This window comes from Grosmannia clavigera, assembly GCF_000143105.1.
Source record: "Grosmannia clavigera kw1407 unplaced genomic scaffold GCSC_140, whole genome shotgun sequence".
Classification (NCBI taxonomy): Eukaryota; Fungi; Ascomycota; class Sordariomycetes; order Ophiostomatales; family Ophiostomataceae; genus Leptographium; species Leptographium clavigerum.
The window spans coordinates 2,137,192-2,152,996 of record NW_014040801.1 but is presented as its reverse complement, the minus strand read 5'-3'; the positions used below and the strand labels follow the sequence as shown (position 1 = coordinate 2,152,996).

The 15,805-nt window shown below is 59.4% G+C and overlaps 8 protein-coding genes across 8 annotated transcripts; 3 read left to right on the top strand and 5 right to left on the bottom strand.

The window, feature by feature from the left end:
* Positions 1–1,411: 1,411 nt before the first annotated feature.
* Positions 1,412–2,510, bottom strand: CMQ_1126 (u4 tri-snrnp-associated; the record flags this gene model as incomplete). The annotated part of the gene is made up of 2 exons (XM_014318205.1): positions 1,412–1,926; positions 1,985–2,510. 2 exons carry the CDS (start codon positions 2,508–2,510, stop codon positions 1,412–1,414), a joined length of 1,041 nt encoding a protein of 346 aa, XP_014173680.1.
* A 259-nt stretch (positions 2,511–2,769) lies between these two features.
* Positions 2,770–4,081, bottom strand: CMQ_872 (killer toxin sensitivity protein; the record flags this gene model as incomplete). Its single annotated transcript, XM_014317951.1, has 3 exons — positions 2,770–3,599; positions 3,659–3,836; positions 3,923–4,081. 3 exons carry the CDS (start codon positions 4,079–4,081, stop codon positions 2,770–2,772), a joined length of 1,167 nt encoding a protein of 388 aa, XP_014173426.1.
* Positions 4,082–4,397: 316 nt separating this feature from the next.
* CMQ_1464 (methyltransferase type 11) lies at positions 4,398–5,177 on the top strand (the record flags this gene model as incomplete). Its single annotated transcript, XM_014318543.1, has 1 exon — positions 4,398–5,177. The coding sequence occupies one exon, from the start codon at positions 4,398–4,400 to the stop codon at positions 5,175–5,177; it is 780 nt and encodes a 259-aa protein (XP_014174018.1).
* A 170-nt stretch (positions 5,178–5,347) lies between these two features.
* On the bottom strand, positions 5,348–6,388 carry CMQ_1664 (proline-rich early nodulin-like protein; the record flags this gene model as incomplete). Its single annotated transcript, XM_014318743.1, has 3 exons — positions 5,348–6,004; positions 6,066–6,274; positions 6,334–6,388. The coding sequence occupies 3 exons, from the start codon at positions 6,386–6,388 to the stop codon at positions 5,348–5,350; spliced, it is 921 nt and encodes a 306-aa protein (XP_014174218.1).
* Positions 6,389–6,873: 485 nt separating this feature from the next.
* Positions 6,874–8,218, top strand: CMQ_1027 (protein transport protein sec22; the record flags this gene model as incomplete). The annotated part of the gene is made up of 2 exons (XM_014318106.1): positions 6,874–6,883; positions 6,939–8,218. The coding sequence occupies 2 exons, from the start codon at positions 6,874–6,876 to the stop codon at positions 8,216–8,218; spliced, it is 1,290 nt and encodes a 429-aa protein (XP_014173581.1).
* A 458-nt stretch (positions 8,219–8,676) lies between these two features.
* CMQ_1370 (uncharacterized protein) lies at positions 8,677–10,127 on the bottom strand (the record flags this gene model as incomplete). The annotated part of the gene is made up of 2 exons (XM_014318449.1): positions 8,677–9,788; positions 9,896–10,127. The coding sequence occupies 2 exons, from the start codon at positions 10,125–10,127 to the stop codon at positions 8,677–8,679; spliced, it is 1,344 nt and encodes a 447-aa protein (XP_014173924.1).
* Positions 10,128–11,296: 1,169 nt separating this feature from the next.
* CMQ_1591 (mitochondrial n-glutamine methyltransferase mtq1) lies at positions 11,297–12,322 on the top strand (the record flags this gene model as incomplete). Its single annotated transcript, XM_014318670.1, has 1 exon — positions 11,297–12,322. The coding sequence occupies one exon, from the start codon at positions 11,297–11,299 to the stop codon at positions 12,320–12,322; it is 1,026 nt and encodes a 341-aa protein (XP_014174145.1).
* A 72-nt stretch (positions 12,323–12,394) lies between these two features.
* On the bottom strand, positions 12,395–15,468 carry CMQ_1460 (leucyl-tRNA synthetase; the record flags this gene model as incomplete). The annotated part of the gene is made up of 2 exons (XM_014318539.1): positions 12,395–14,866; positions 14,923–15,468. 2 exons carry the CDS (start codon positions 15,466–15,468, stop codon positions 12,395–12,397), a joined length of 3,018 nt encoding a protein of 1,005 aa, XP_014174014.1.
* Positions 15,469–15,805: the final 337 nt, after the last annotated feature.

Sequence of the window (15,805 nt, the reverse complement as noted above, 5' to 3'; positions counted from 1 at the left end):
AGACGGTGGAACATGGGAAATGGTGGACCACTCACGAACCGTGACGATACGCGCGTCCCTCTCAGCCCCAACGAGTCCAAGACCCGACGCAAGACGATCTGGAAGCAGCACAGACTGCACCATCTACGTCGGGCCATGGCCAGTGCGAGTCAGCATATTGGCAACCGGACGTCCTGGGGGGAAGATCAGCACGGAACCCAGCCTGCTTTGTTCTTGAGTCGTCCTGGGGACGCGCAACGGCCGAGGATGACGGCAGCGCCAAGAGACACGTTGGCCTGCAGGCTCTTCCTGCTGTGTTCCCTTTTTGGCTGCGTGTGCCGTCTGGGGGCTGTGCATCTCGAGGCTATTTCTGTGACGGTTTATATATGTACTTTTGTTTTTTATCTGTATTTATATATGTGCTTTTGTTTTTTATCTGTATTTTGTATGAGTCTGTCTTGCATTCCTATTTTTAACCCTACTCGCTTCGTCCGTGTCCGGCGTCCGTCAGCGACGGCTGCAAGACTGTTAAAGTACCCTACAACGAGGCGTGAGATGTGTGGGATGGTGCACGTAAAACGGTTTAGCGGTCCGTTGCAATACGGGCCACGGCTGCTGTTCCTCCGGCACTCAGCTCAGCCAGCAAGACACCATTGAGGATAAGATTGGCATAGAGTTAAGACCTAATATCGAACTAGCAGGGAGCTAAACCGTAGGCACCATCACTAATCACACGTAGCCCACTCTAATCGGGGCCGAGCTAGCCCTATTGTGACTCCACGTGACAAATGGCAGGTCCAATATTACAAATATCCCCCGCCAACTCCCCTGTCACCACTCCCCGCTAACCTCATCCCCAGCAGCTGCATCTAATATTTGCTTCAGGCTCTGCGGCTGAACATCCTGCCGGTTGGGTGATGCTATCTTCGTCTGATTTCGTCTTTTCTACGTATGTCGCTGTGAAAGTGGGAAGTTGAGTGGCATTCTGGCATTGGCCTGGCCTGGCTGTTTGCTTGTAACAATTATGGCGACGGTTTGTATGGTGTTTTTTCTCTTGGTAAACACCTGCTTCGCTTGGGCAGCGATCTGGGCGGATCAATAGGATGGCTCTTTCGTTTTAATTAAATATATAAATCCGGATTAACACTTTGGTCTCCAGACAGACTCAAAACGGCCCTTTCAGTGGGCCACAAATTTATCGCTTCTTGCTCTCCTACATGCTTTGCTCCTTGTAGAAACTCTCTACCTGTCTTCTATGTCGTATCACCAACGACTTCCCATTTCTTCGTGGCTTCCCTGAATATTACGTGCAGTACATGCCCCACTTTTGTCCAGTGTACAATGGAATGCAGCAGGCAAGCCTTCATCACGTAGATCCATGAAGGGAGAGCACAGCCCAAAGCAGAGCCGTCCACGACATGTTCCCTCCCTCTTACCGCGATGGACTCAGCGGCCGGTTGAACCCGCCCACGCGGTTCATGTACTGTCGGTATTCGGTCTTCTTGACCTTGTGCACGCCGCCGGCATTGTTGCCCGCCACCTTCTTTCCCTTGGTCGAGTTGAAGCCGCTGAAGCCCATCATCGCCTGCATCGCGTCCATCGTCCCGTCGTCCTCCACCAGGACGTTGTCGTCGTCGTCGTCGTCGTCATCGTCGTCGCCCTCGGCCATCGGGCTGCCGTCGATGTGCCGTCGGCTGCGTCCTCGGCCGCGATCGTCACGGCTGCCGTCGTAGTCGCCGTCGTTTTCGTCCTTGTAGGCGGCATCGTGAACTGCCCCGACGCGAAACGACATGGGTGCCGTCCCTGTCGCTATCACTTCCTGTCGCTTGTCTGCTGGTCGCGTCCGCGTCGGCAGGCCAGCATTGTTGCTGCTGCTGCCGTTGGCGTTTGGAGGGCTCGCGTCGCGTCGCGGCGACGCAGACCGACGTCGGCCATGTCCGCCACGCTCTGCCAAGACGTCAACAAAAATTCCAGCGCCTCGCTGCTCACCAGAAGATCCACATACCTTTGTCTCTCGTCTCGTCACGAGCGCCCTGCCTTGGCGCAGATGCTGCTAGTAGCTCGTCTCGTGGTGGCTCAGTCTCGCGGCCGCCAAAGGCCTTCTTCGTTCTGCCGCCATCGCGGTCCTTGAAGCCACTGCTTCTGTCATCAACTCCGTCGGTGGCTCCGTGACTCGGGGACTTCGACCGTCGGCGGTCGCGATGATCCCTCGAGCGTGATCGATAGCGCCGATTTCGATCTCCATCACGGTCGCGGTCACGATCCGAGTCCCGCTCTCGGTTCCGGTTTCCGCGATCGCGATTTCGCTCCCTGTCCCGGTCTCTGTCTCTGGCCCAGTCTCTGTCTCTGTCCCTGTCCCGGTCCCGGTCTCGCTCCTGTCCCCGATCTTGTCCTCGATCCCTGTCTCGTTCTCTGTCGTGATCGCGCTCTCTTCCACCGCGACCACGATTTCGGCGGTCTCTATCATCCCACTGCTGCGGACGGTCGCCATCTTGTCGCCGCGAAGACCTCTTGTAGCCCGAATCGGCCATTGCGATATGTGGTCTGGCTGTTCCGTCAACCGCTTTTCGGCTCCCTGAGGTAGAAGTTGTCGTCGAGGTCCAAAGAACGTCGAATCTGCGCTATACTTTTAGTGGTGCCCGCAGCCATTCTGCCGTTCTACACCGCCTGTTTCACTTGTTAGTTACTATGCATCAAGCAACTCTATTTGGTGGTATATGTGGAACTACTTTACGAGCCTCAGCTGGCAAGCGCAATGTGTAGAAAGCATGGCTCCTGGCCAGTTGGCTCTCATATCTCATCCTCCTCGTCATCAAAGTCATCTTCCCGGCCCATCTCGTACAGGATTCTGCCACCTTCGCCAGAGCCAATATCCGTCTGAGCGTCGAAATAGGGCAGCACGATGCCCTCTCTGTCACGTCTCTGCTTCTCGGTCAGGCCGAGGCTGAAAGTAGTCTCGGGCAGCGCCTCATCATCGTCCCCGTCCGCCGCAGTGGTCCCGGCGCCGGGATCGGGCGGTGCAGCAAACAGCGCATGTTCGGTCATGACGGTGATGTTGGTGCACGGCACAGCACCGAGGTCCCACGGCATCGACGAGCGGCTCTGAGTCCGAGTCCGCTTCGGTTCCGCCAAAGCAGGCTGTGTCGGCTGTCCCCAGGTCACGACAAAGCGCTCGACGACGGCGCGACCGCTGCGCCGCCGCAGCTCCATGTCGACAAGGACGCTGTCGGTGTAGAGGGTGCCGACCAGGACGTCGTGCTTGTTGTAGCGGCTGTTTGTGTAGCCAAAGAGGGCTCCCTCGCCCTCGGCCCAACCGAAGCGCGGCTCCTCCTCACAGCGGTCGCGCGCGCGCTTTCGAGCCACCTCCTCGTGCAGCGCCTGCACGCGGATAATGGCTGTGGCCAGGTGGCAGAGCACCTTGAGCGGTGGCGGCTTGCCAAACGTGAGCCATCCCTGGCCTCCCTGAGCCTGAGCAGCCGCCTCGGATGCTGGGTCCTCGTCGGCGTGGTACAGGCTGAGCACCGAGGCCGTAGGCGAGACAAGGCTCGACACAAAGGCCGCCACAAACAGCGGATCCTGCTGGGCGATCTGGCACAGCGAGTCGACCACGACGAGCGTCTCTGGAGGAACGGCGTGTCAGCAGGGCAGTCAGCACTGGTCTCCCTGCTATCATGCTTACTCTGTGGTGGGCTGTTTTTAGGCAGTTTCTCCTGGGGTGGTGGCTGGCACTTTGCTATGATGTCGTCACGGAACTCCTGCAACGATTTCCTCCTCCGCTCCACGAGGACGTCGATGTGAGGAGACCGGCGTGGGCCGGCAATAAAGCTGGATGCATAGACGACGCGGGTTCCAGCAGCCTGCAAGGACATGGACAGAGGCCAATGGTCAGAAAGCAGGACACGCAAATAGTCTATAACTTGGCCGACAGTCGTGGTATACCAACCTTGGCCCGCAGCATGAATTCTTCCAAAACGATTGTGCCAGGCTCCTGCAGCGTGTCCAGAACAAGGGTGAGAGGGCTGATGCCATCGCGCAGACTGAGAAGCTTCTGCAGCAGAAGGACGCTGTACGCAGACTGCGTATACGATTTCGTCGAAGCCATAGCAAGCAGGCGGATCAATGGTGGAGGCTCACTTCTGCTATGGGCCCCTGAAAGGACAATCCACCATAAAGATAGAGATACGAGGACGTATGCCGGATTGTCGTGCTGTGTCCGAAGATGCTCGCTCACAGTCAAAAGATTTTCTCGTCTATGTATTTTTGGGCCTTTACAGGCGTCGAATAGTCAGCTAGTGCTGCCTCAGCGCAATATCCCACTATCTTCAGTTGATCACGTGTGGCTTTCTCCGCCGCAGTGCGCATCAAGGATCTCGAACCTATCTGAACAGGCATTTTTGGCAGGCTTCCTACATTCCACCATGTCTGCAGGAAACGAGCGGTTCAACAGTGAGGCGGCCACATGGAACGAGAAGCCCGACGTGGTGCGCGGCGCTGGTCTCGCCTTTGCGGCCATCCTCGCGCTCCGGCCTGATCTTGACGAGGCCAAGGCGCACGGGACGGCGGCGACGAATGGGATTGACGTGCTCGAAATTGGCTGCGGCACTGGCCTGCTCGCCCTGCAGATGGCGCCGTACGTGCGCTCAATCGTCGCCGTGGATGCAGCACAGGGCATGATTGATGTTTTGAGGCAGCGACTGGCCGAAACGCCCGAAGCTGCCAACATTTCGTCGCTGTGTGCCATTCTGGAGGATCCAGAAGACCCAGTTCTGCCGCCAGCAGTGGAAACAGTGACTGGCTCTGGTTCCGCGGGTCCTCGCCGCAAGTTTGACCTCATCACGAGCCATCTGGTTCTTCACCACATCCCCGATCATGCAGCCCTGCTGAAAACGCTTCACGGCTGTCTCAAGCCGGGTGGCCAGGTTGCCCTGACCGACTTTGAGGACTTTGGACCAGAGGCCCGACGCTTCCATCCAGAAGACAGGATGGCTGGTGTCGAGCATCACGGCATCAACGCTGCCCTGTTTGCCCGCCAGATGAGGAACTCCGGGTTCGAAGACGTGGTCGTGAAGCCGGAATGGACCATGGACAAGATGGTCGAGCATTTCCCGGGCCAGTTTGCAAATGGCAAGCCAGAGAACGGAGGAGACACCCTCACGTTTCCCTTTCTGCTCTGCAAGGGCACAAAAAGGCGACTGTGAGAGGCCTTGCTTTTATTGATGGCAATTGTGATTTTAGGTCTAAGCTGTGATGTTGGTCATGAAAACCGCATCACTATAGCTCTGCTAGCTTTATCCTGTTCCAGTGTTTCTTGAAAATCATCGTAAGTCGTAACTGTTAACATAGCCGCTCTGATGGTTTTTTACTTGTTTTAGCATACTTTGCCCGCCTCTGTCGCTGTGCTTCCAGACTCTCGTGCTACAATATCCGGTGTCAAAGCCATTACAACAAATTCCGAGTGGACATACGTTTCTTCCGTGTCGTCCTTTTCAGTTTCATCCTTCTGATATACCTCGCTCTCCATCCCATTTTCGACTTTGACTGCACCGTTTTTTCCTGTATCGGATTGTATATCCTTCATCTCGCCGTTGGCTCCATTCTCTTTCGCATCAGCCGTCCCGATTGGGTCAGTTCTCTCTGAAAGACTGTCGTTTGGCTGCTCGGCTTCGACATCACTGCCAGCGGCAACACGCATGTAGTCCGGCTTGTGCTCATCAGGAAGCCGAATATTCCAGTCGCTCTCAAACGTATCGATGATGTAATTCTCAAAATGGCCGTTCTTGCGCATCTCGTAGGCCTCGAAAGCTTCTGCCAGCCATGCTTTGTCATGAAAGCCCCCTTGTAGATCGGTCTGGTATCGGGCACAGTCATGTCTGAAGTTGTCATCATTCCTCAACGATGCAATGTCAGGCCGTGCCTGGTCGCTATCCGGGTCGATAATGTGTTGGTTACTGGGGAAGAGAGACAGCACCTCCGCTTGCTCCTCCTTGCTCAACACCTCCCACGCCTTAGGGTTGCATAGTAGAGCCTGAAATAAGCCGTTAATTTCGGTTCGGGGTACTGTCGTGTTGCGCATGCACCGAACTCACCCGGATATCATAATTTCCAAGAGGTGATTTTGCGCTCGACAAAACAAAGTCTGTCTGCCACTTTGCAGCCTCTCGCTTGCGCCGTTTGACGACCGCCGTTTCCGACGGAGATCCTTTGATTGGCCTTGTCTCTATGGCGATTGGCGCCAATCGCTTCTGTGTCACTTTTCTCCCAGAACGGGTGATGGCGACCTGAGGCGTGGATGCCACTGAGAAGATAGTTAGGCTCGTCCACCTCTAGAGATTTCGCTGTCGGCATTGTGGTTACTTGCCTCCTCCGTTGAGCTCATCTTCTTCTTGAGCATCTGCCCTCGGCCGCGCATTTCTGGACGGGGACGGGGTTGTCGTCTCATTATTTATAAGATCAACAAACCTCCGCGATCTGATTGGCGTGCTCGGCCCAGTTACCAGCTTGAATTCTACTGAGGCCTCCGAAGCTTCGGGCACAGTTGAAACATGTGTTGCTTCCGCTTGGTAGGCAGCAGGTGTTGTACGCGAGATGAGAGGGGAAGCCCGGACGTCATCATGGCAGCTTGAGGCTCTTTGTGGAGAGGAATGGACTGGTGATGGTGACCGGAGACAAACATCATCAGTGAAATCAATAAACAGGCTAGACGATGGGGGCGAAGATAGCGGAGAAGAGCAGTCGGATCCAGGAGCAGGCGCAGCATCGCTAGCAACCACAGTGAACGGCAATTCCATCTTGGATTTAGGCACTTTTGGTAATGGTGGGAGGCTTCCCCTATGTCATGGCGTGGCCTTGCTGAGATTGCCAAACAGTGGAAAGAGAGGCGAAAGTGAATGGGAAATGAGCATTAGTGAGAAAAATCGGAGGATGCCTGGGCTTTCTCACGCTGACATGGCCGTTAGAAGGGCCGAAAGGGGAGGAAAATGGACAAGGCCGCGATGCAGACCAGAGGCAGAAGCTGATCCAAGATACTGAGGCGTCTCTTTCGGCGTGGTCAGATGGCGAAGCCGTTGTTGCGTACGGAGTACGGCTGGGTCTTCGTATTTTGATGGGCTCCCGTGGAGATCGGTATCTTATCGGAGCTATCTGCCAGGGCGCGAGGCTGATGCCGTCACATTGCAGGCCATTTCCAGGCTATTACAGCGAGTACCATGAGCCACAGGGAGCCACAGGTGGCCTGGTGTGCTGGTGCGGCGTGATTGGCCAGCCTTGCGAAGAGGAGTGGAGCGAGGCCTATATTTTCCGCTGGCAATCACCAAGTAGTCTCAACAGTACTGGAAGCTACCGGCCAAAGGAACAAAAAGGGGCAAAGACACCGCATCAACGACCCGACTCTAGCGACTGGCGCCGCGTTCCCCGGCAACCGAATATCAAGAAGAGCAGGAAGCCAGGCAGAGCGAGGATCTGCCGAGACCGTGCTGATCTTCCCACCCGACCGGATCGCAAAGAAAGGCATCCGATCCTTTGTAGCCACGTCACCGATTCCGACAGCTACCAGCTACTCCATACCGATTCCGAGCCGGACACGACCGCCATGATCCACTCGACGCAGATCGCCCGGCTCGACGGGCTCATGCTCTGCGCGTCGGTCGACGACGATGCCACGGAGTCGTCGCTTACCGAGGTCAAGTCGCAGGTCAAGCTGATCCTGCGGCGGCTCAACCGCAACGCGGAGCCGCAGGCGTCGATCGAGGCGGCGGCCAACCTCGTGATCCACTACCTGATCCAGGACGAGGTGGTGTACTTTTGCATCTGCGACCGGGCGTATCCGCGCAAGCTCGCGTTCACGTACCTGGCCGACATCGCGGCCGAGTTCGCGACAACATACCCGGCCGCTCAGCGCATCAGCCCAACACTGCGGCCGTACGCCTTTATGGAGTTTGACACGTTCATCGGCCGCACCAAGCAGACGTACAGCGACGCGCGCGCGTCGCAGAACCTTGACAAGCTCAACGACGAGCTGCGCGACGTCACCCAGGTCATGACCAAGAACATCGAGGACCTGCTGTACCGCGGCGACAGCCTCGAGCGCATGGGCGAGCTCAGCAGCCGTCTGCGCGACGATAGCAAAAAGTACCGCCGCGCGGCCGTCAAGATCAACTGGGACCTCCTGCTCAAGCAGTACGGCCCCTTTGCCGGCCTTTTCTTCTTCATCCTCTTCTTCCTCTGGTGGCGCTTCTTCTGAGCGGACACCCACGCTCGCAACCCCTCTCTCTCATATTAGCACATGGCGTTTTGGGTCGTCGGCAAGCTCGGTGGGCTAGACTTGTTTTGATGGAATCAGGCTGTGTCAAAAGGGCCACTGGTCTGTATCTGTGCAGTACTTGTACGGGCAGTCAGGCAGTCGGGAAAATATCCGTTTATGCATGGCATCATGGCCACTACTACTGTTAACGTTGCACGCAGGATGTATTCGTCTAGCGGTGGCCCGTAATTGACGATGTCCTCGTCCCCACTTCCCAGATGAATTGTGCCGTAAAATGGGTAATGCCCAACGCCGTCAAATATGCAAAAGGGTGTCTGAAGCAAAAGGCCAAACAAAGAAGCAACGCCGCGCTCACATGATAATCCCAAACACCTGCACCCGCTGTCATGGCTACTCTTGGTAACATCATTCTTACAACGCCCCCATGTTCTTGTCCGCTACATCACCGCGCAGCTGTTCGAGGACACGGGAAGGGCTGGGATCGGGAGCGCCGTGTGATACCACTCCAGATGCTCCTGGAAAGCGTTGAGGCTGAGAAAGCCAAACTCGCCCTGAGCGTACTTGGTGTTGTCGCCCTCGGCACTGTCGTAGTACATGTACTCGTCGCAGTAGGGGCACCATAGCCGCGCCTCCCAGTCGCCGCCTGTGGGTGGGAGATGGTTGGCGATTGCCAACGGGGGAAAGACGATCGTCCGCTCCTTGTCTCTATTGGACAAGGCCATGGCCGTGGCCTGCCAGCGGGGGTAGTCGTCTGGGCCGCGAGGGCTTGGTGGCGCTGCTACTGGAGGCCGCTGTGTGTCCTGGGTTGTGAAGGGAAGCCGTGGTTCCGATTCCGACGGTGACAAGGGATCGGCCGAATACGACAAGGCATTTGTTCGCGTATGTGGCAGGCGGTGGACATCTTCCCAGACGATGTGGCCGTCGCAGAAGTCGCAGATAAAGACGACATCCTGGTCGCCAAAGCGCTCAAAGGTGCCGACAGCATTGCAGTCGGGCACGAGGTCTTCGAGGCTGAGCCTTGGCTTTGTGCCGTATGGTGACGGCGACGACGACGACGATGAGCCTGCCGTCTCTTCCGCGACGATCGTAGATGTCGCCTTTTTTGCGTCCATCTCCGGATCCAGTGGCGGAAGTCCGGACAGCTCGATATCGCCGTCGTCTTGGCTGCTGGCGCGGCTCAGCTGCTCACGGCCGGCGTATCGCTGCTCTTCGCGCTTCTGCATTTGCATCTGCTGACGCTTCCAGGTAGGAACCCGCTCGAGGGGTGGGCGGCTGCGCGTCCGCGTCCGGCGTTCCTCCTGTTCGCGCAGGCGGCGGTACACCAGAAAAGCACCCAGACAGCGCGCACCACTGCCGCCATCCTCATGCTCGGCGTTGTAGATGCGGCGGGCGGCTCGGCACTGCGCGCGGTGCAGTTGGCGACCCAGATCCACTGTCTCGCGAGCCCATAGTGGACTGACAGGTCCGCCAGTACGGAGCCAGTCCTTGAATGTCTGGGCGTGGCGGTCGAATTGTGCGCGCAGAGCTCGGAGCTCTCTTATGGATTCGGCTAAGGAGAGGAAGAAGCAGCAGCCGTCAGCAAGCAGAAAGACAGAATGGAACAGGAGGCAGCGGCAAGCCGCGGCAAGACACGGAGACCAATCCAGACAGACGTACTCCTCCTGTCGTTTTCGTAATAGAACTGGCCATTCACGAGCGGCGCCATGGCCTGGAAGTCGCGCTTGGCTTCGGCCAGGGTCTCCTCGAGGACGCGCACCTGTTCGAACTCGCCACGGCCCCAGCTTCGTTTGTCGGCAAACATGAGTATGCGCAGAGCGTCCTGCAGGGCAGTGGCAATGTGGGCCAGCAGAGAGCCGACGGTGTCGCTTCTGCTGATGGTGTCGGCCATTGCGGGCCGAAAAAGAGTTGGTAGGGAAGAGCGGGAGAACGGAGGGGGCGAAGCAGAGGGGGCGAAGGAGAGAGGGCGAGGAGACGGAGGCAGTACAGGCAGACGGGCTCGAGGATGGGACTCGGGACAGATGCGAGTTCGAGAGGCAAAGGCCCAGCTCGTCTTCCACGTCTGTCTACCGGCTTTGCAAGCGGGCTGACGGAATGGAGAGGCTGCTTCGGACCAACATGCTATTTCGGGCTTGGAAGTGGGAGCGCCGTTTGCTGTCGTGGGGCTCCTGGTTGGCGACCTGCTGACCGAGCCGTTGTGCTGGGTCGTTTATCGTAATGTCGTCGTTGTACGGGTGGTGTCGTCGTCGGGGTCAAGTCGAGCCGGTCGCTGTTTCATGTGGCTGTGCTCGCCGAGATGCTTGTGATGGCCGTCGTCGTATTGGAGCTTTCTTTTTTTCCCTTTTTTTCTAGCTTGGCACTGTGGCTGAGCTGCCAAGACTTTTGGTTGATTAAGCTTGCAGAGTTGGCGTCTTGGGCGATGGGTGGTTATTTAGTGGGCGAAGTAACAGATATTAAGAGTCGTATTCGACCACTCCTGGGGCCTGTTGACGAAACAAGAAGGAGGCAGCCAGCAAGGTTCCTGAGGGCCCACTTGCGACGGTGTGTCGTTACGAGTCCTGTTACGCGGGTCTTACGAGGAATTAACACGAACTTCTCTGGGCAATTCGCCTACGACGTAGAGTCTGCGATCAAGCCCTTGGTGGTATTGGGACTGGTGCCCCCCACCTGTACTTTTCTATCTGCGCGGCTGAGCACTGCGCCGACGCGGCTAGCACGGATATTACGGGGCTGTCTCGGGGCGCTTTCCCCTGGAATAGCCTTTGCGAGCTGGGTAAATATAGCACAGTTAGCGGGCTTACGGGTGCCATTTAGGGGCCGGCTGTACGATTCCTTTCCAGGGGGTCGGTCAGTCATCGCATGGATGGAAGGATGTGCATGCGGAAAGTGGCCAGAAGGCCCCTTGTGATTGGCTGGCTGTTGTCCAGACCCGTACCTGCCCGTTTCAGCCTTACGCAGAACTCCGTTTGGAGTCGACGAATGGGATTCTTCTGGGTAGACCGAATCGAGCTGTGATCAGCTGCAACAAGACAACAGGCACGAGTGAGAGGCACCAGGCTCATGCCCCGGATTGCGCCGTCCATCTTCTGGCGCGCCCGCCACATCTCGCCCTGTGCCACGCTGCTGCTGCCCGCCTGCCGCGACCTGCCGTCGTCGCTGGCAGAGCTTCGCTGGATCCGACAGCATGTCGCCGTGTCGAGGGCGGATGGCGGGCAGCCACGCCGGGCAATCGTGCAGCGTCTCTGCCGGCGACGCGGCCGCGGCGAGCCGCTGCAGTACGTGTTGGGCACGCAGCCGTTTGGGCCGCTGGACCTGCTCTGCCGTCGCGGCGTGCTGATTCCGAGACCCGAGCCTGAGGCCTACAGCCTCTTTCTGGCCGATTGGCTGATGCGGCCGGAGATTGGGCCGGTATCGACCATCCTGGACGTCTGCACGGGCACCGGCTGCATCGCCCTCTTGCTGTACGAGCGACTGAGGCAGCAGCAGCATCTGCGCGTCGTTGGCATCGATGTGTCTCCGGCAGCCGTAGCTCTGGCGCGGGCCAACCGCAGACGACTCGGCTTTCCATCGGATCGCGACGGAACTGACAGTAGCTCGGTCAGCTTCCACCGCGCCGACGTGTTCGCCGACGACTGGCTGCACCTGGCCAGCAACGCTGCGGACGGCCGGATCGACGTGCTTGTCTGCAACCCGCCATACGTCTCGCGAGACGGGTTCGCTCACGAGACAGCTCGTTCAGTGCGTCTCTTTGAGCCGAAGTTGGCGCAGGTGCCGTTGGCGACGGACGAGAGGGACGAGCGAGAAGACCACCATGAGGATATCTTTTATGGCCGGCTGCTGGACCTCGCCGTCCGCCTCGACCCACGCTCCGTGCTGCTCGAAGTCGGCGGCCTGGACCAGGCGCAGCGCGTGGTCGAGGCGGTCCTGGCTGGCCGAGGCGGGCCCGTGGCCGACGTGGAGATCTGGGCAGACTGTCCGGACATTCCAGGAACAAACGAGCGCCGCACTGTCAACGTGGTCGGCCGATCGGTTCTAGTTCGCGGCAGCGGCCATGGCCGGTCTGTGTTTGTGCGCAGACGAGTGTAAGAGTGTCTGAGTGTATCCTATATTACAGTGGTTTCTAGATGTACATCTATATGCATACTACTACGTCCGTGTCTAGAACATGAAGTTGACCAGCTTTCCGTCCCGGACAACAATGGCCTTTTTGGCCTGGCGGATGTCGCGACTGCTGTTTTTGCCTCGGCTTTGATTTCCGCTACCGCTGCCGCCGGCCAGCTTGGCCTTGCCTTCGTCCGTCTGCAGGATGGCGGCGACGAGCCAGTCGCGCAGGGCGTCGCCAGCGAGGGCGGTCGGCGGGCGGGGAATGGCAACGGCGCAGCGCAGCTTCCCGTCGATCTGGACGGCGCAGTTCAGCAGCCGCGGCTGCAACCAAGCGAGCGAGCCGTCGAGAGTGGGAAATATGGATGACTCAGCAGCGGGCCGGCCAAAGAGCGAACTCTCAGCCGGCTCCAACACGCTCCAGCACTCTTCGGCAAAGGCGGGCGCGACAGGGGCCAGCATACGCACGAGGCCGGACAGCGCGTGGTGCAGGACCGACGGCGAGGCGACGTCCTCGTGGGCGGCCAGGCTGTTGGTCAGGCGCATGAGGTCGGACACGACCGTGTTGAGCGAGTATACGCGCTCGTACGAGGCTGTGACCGAGCTGATGGTAGCCTGTAGGTCGCGCCACACGGCCGAGTCAGCGTCCCAGCGAGCGAGCGCATCGGGGTTTTGTGTCGTCGTCGTCGTCGTCGTGGCGAGCGCGTCTGAGCGGCGAAGAAGGTCTTTGGTCACGTGTTCACACGTGACCGGGGCGCTGTCCGCTGCAGCACGTCTTGCCTTGATGACAACATCGTACAACCGGGCCAGCCAGCGGGTGATGCCGGTCACCTTGTCATCATCCCAGCTCAGCACGTCGGCCACGGGGGCTTGGAAGAGCACGTGGGCGCGGGTGGCATCGGCGCCATGCGTCCGGATAAAGTCGGTCGGGTCGATGCCGTTGTGCTTGGACTTGCTCATCTTTTCGTATGAGACGGCGACGGCGGCCCCGGTAGCTGAGCAGCGCGGCGCGCCCGGGTTGGTGGTCACGTCGACCTGGTTGGGCGGCAGGAAGCGGCCGGTGGCTGGGTCGACAAAGGTCTTGCCGTGGACCATGCCCTGGGTGATGAGACGGGTAAAGGGCTCGTGTGGCCCGTCTGCCGTTTCTGCCAGCGGCGATGCCATCAGGGCCTTGTAGATGAAGCGGGCGTACAGCAGGTGCAGGATGGCGTGCTCGATGCCGCCAATGTAGATGTCGACAGGCAGACGGACAGCGGCGGTGGCGGGCGCAAAGGGTGCGTCGGCGTTGTGAGGGTCGACAAAGCGCATGTAATACCAGCTGGAGTCGACAAAGGTGTCCATGGTGTCGGTCTCGCGACGAGCTGGCCGGCGACACTTTGGACAGGCGACGTTGGCCCAGTCGTCGGCAGCGGCGCCGGCCAGCGGGTTGCCCGGCCTCTTGGCCGAGAAGTGATCGTCGACGTCGGGCAGAAGCACCGGCAGATCAGCCACGGGCACCGGAACGGCGCCGCAGTCGTCGCAGTGCACAATCGGGATGGGTGCGCCCCAGTAGCGCTGCCGGCTGACAAGCCAGTCGCGCAGCCGCCAGCGCTCGGCCGGCTCAGCCAGCCCGGCCGCCTGCAGCATCGCCAGCAGCGTGACGGCCGCGTCTTGTGATGGTCGGCCGCAGAAGGGGCCGCTATGCTCGGTCATGACGCCGTGGCCGAGGTAGGGGGTGGGCTCGGCATTTTCGGATGTTTCGGCATTTTCGGACGTCTCGGCCTTCTTGGCCTTTTCCGCAATTACTGTCCGCACGGCTTCGTCGCCCCGGTGCTGCTTCCAGAACGCGTGGTCGCGCTCGTCGTGACCCGGCACGCCCATCACAGCACCCTCGCCGTAGTCGCCCAGCACGTACGGTGCCACAAACACCGGCAGCGACGCCTTGGTGGCCGCCGGCGTCTGGTCGTGGAACGCGAGCGGGTTGATGGCCCGCAAACCGGTCAGCTCGAAACCCGCCTTGGAATCGGCCGGCAGGCTTGGCAGCGTGTCGAGAAAGGCCTGCAGGTGGGCGTCGGTCGCGGCAAGCTCCTGCACCAGCGGGTGTGCTGCGGCCAGCGCGACGTACTGCACGCCCATCAGGGTATCGATGCGGGTGGTAAAGACGTTGATCGTCCGCCTCTCTCTGCCTCCTCCGCCCATGACGGGAAACTGCACGAGCGCGCCCTTGGACCGGCCCAGCCAGTTGCGCTGCATAGTCAGCACGCGTTCGGGCCAGGCGCCGTCGCGTGCCAGTACGTCCAGGTCGTCCAGCAGGGCGTCGCGGAAGGCGGAGGTGCGCAGGAACCACTGGCGCAGCTGGCGCTTCTCGACGAGGGCGCCCGAGCGCCATGACCGGCCGTGCGCATCAACCTGCTCGTTCGCCAGCACGGTCTGGTCGACGGGGTCGTAGTTCACCTCGGCCTCGGCCTGGTACGCGAGGCCCTGCTGATGCAGCATCAGGAAGATGTGCTGCGTGTGTTTGTAGAACTCGGGCTCGCACGTGGACAGTTCCTGGAGAGGTCAGAACGGCATCCAGTCCGACGAGATGGAGGACCCGACAAGCTCACCCTCGACCAGTCAAAGCTGCCGTTCATCACGCCCAGCTGCGCCTTCATGTTGGCAATGTTGGCCCGCGTCCAGGCGGCCGGCTGGATCCCCCGCTGCAGGGCCGCGTTCTCGGCCGGCAGCCCAAATGAGTCGAAGCCCATGGGCAGCAGCACGTCGCAGCCCTGCAGCCGATGGAATCGTGCGATCGCATCCGCGATCGTGTACACCCGCAGGTGACCCAGGTGCAGGTTGCCTGACGGATAGGGAAACATGGGCAGGACGTACTTGGATGGACCAGGCACAGCCGCAGCAGCAGCCGTTTTCTCATCTGCCACCGCCGCCCACCGGTCCCGCCACTTCTGATCCAGCGCCAGGAGGTCCAATCGCCGGTTCGGCTCCGTTTCCACGCTGGCGTATCCGCGTGCCAGCAGACGGCGTCCAGCCCGCAGCGATGGCGGCACAGCAGCACCCGCCACCCTCAACAACACGGTACTCCTGCTCGCCGTCGACGACACGCCCCGCACCGACAGACAGCGGCCGATGAGTCTCCCATTGGACACAATCATGCTGTGCACATGTTCCAAACGTTCTGATGATGTGGAAGAAGCCGGTATCTTCACGTGGTCCAGTCGTGCCTTCCCGACAGCCAAATTTTGCTCTTATCAGCGATAAGCATGGGACCCCCCAAGAAATGAAGCGTGCTTTATTTAGCACTCCTTTCAGCACACAGACCCCCGACCTCATCTCCCTACTCCGTAGATAAACAATTAAGCTTCCCTCCCACCCCCCCTATAGCGGCGTTGACAGGCGCTAGCCACCGCTGGACAGCTGTTGGCGTGGATCGAAGAGTTTTTCCGGAAGCATCAATGCAAGAAAGCATTTCCCTTTCTGCCTGCTCTCCCA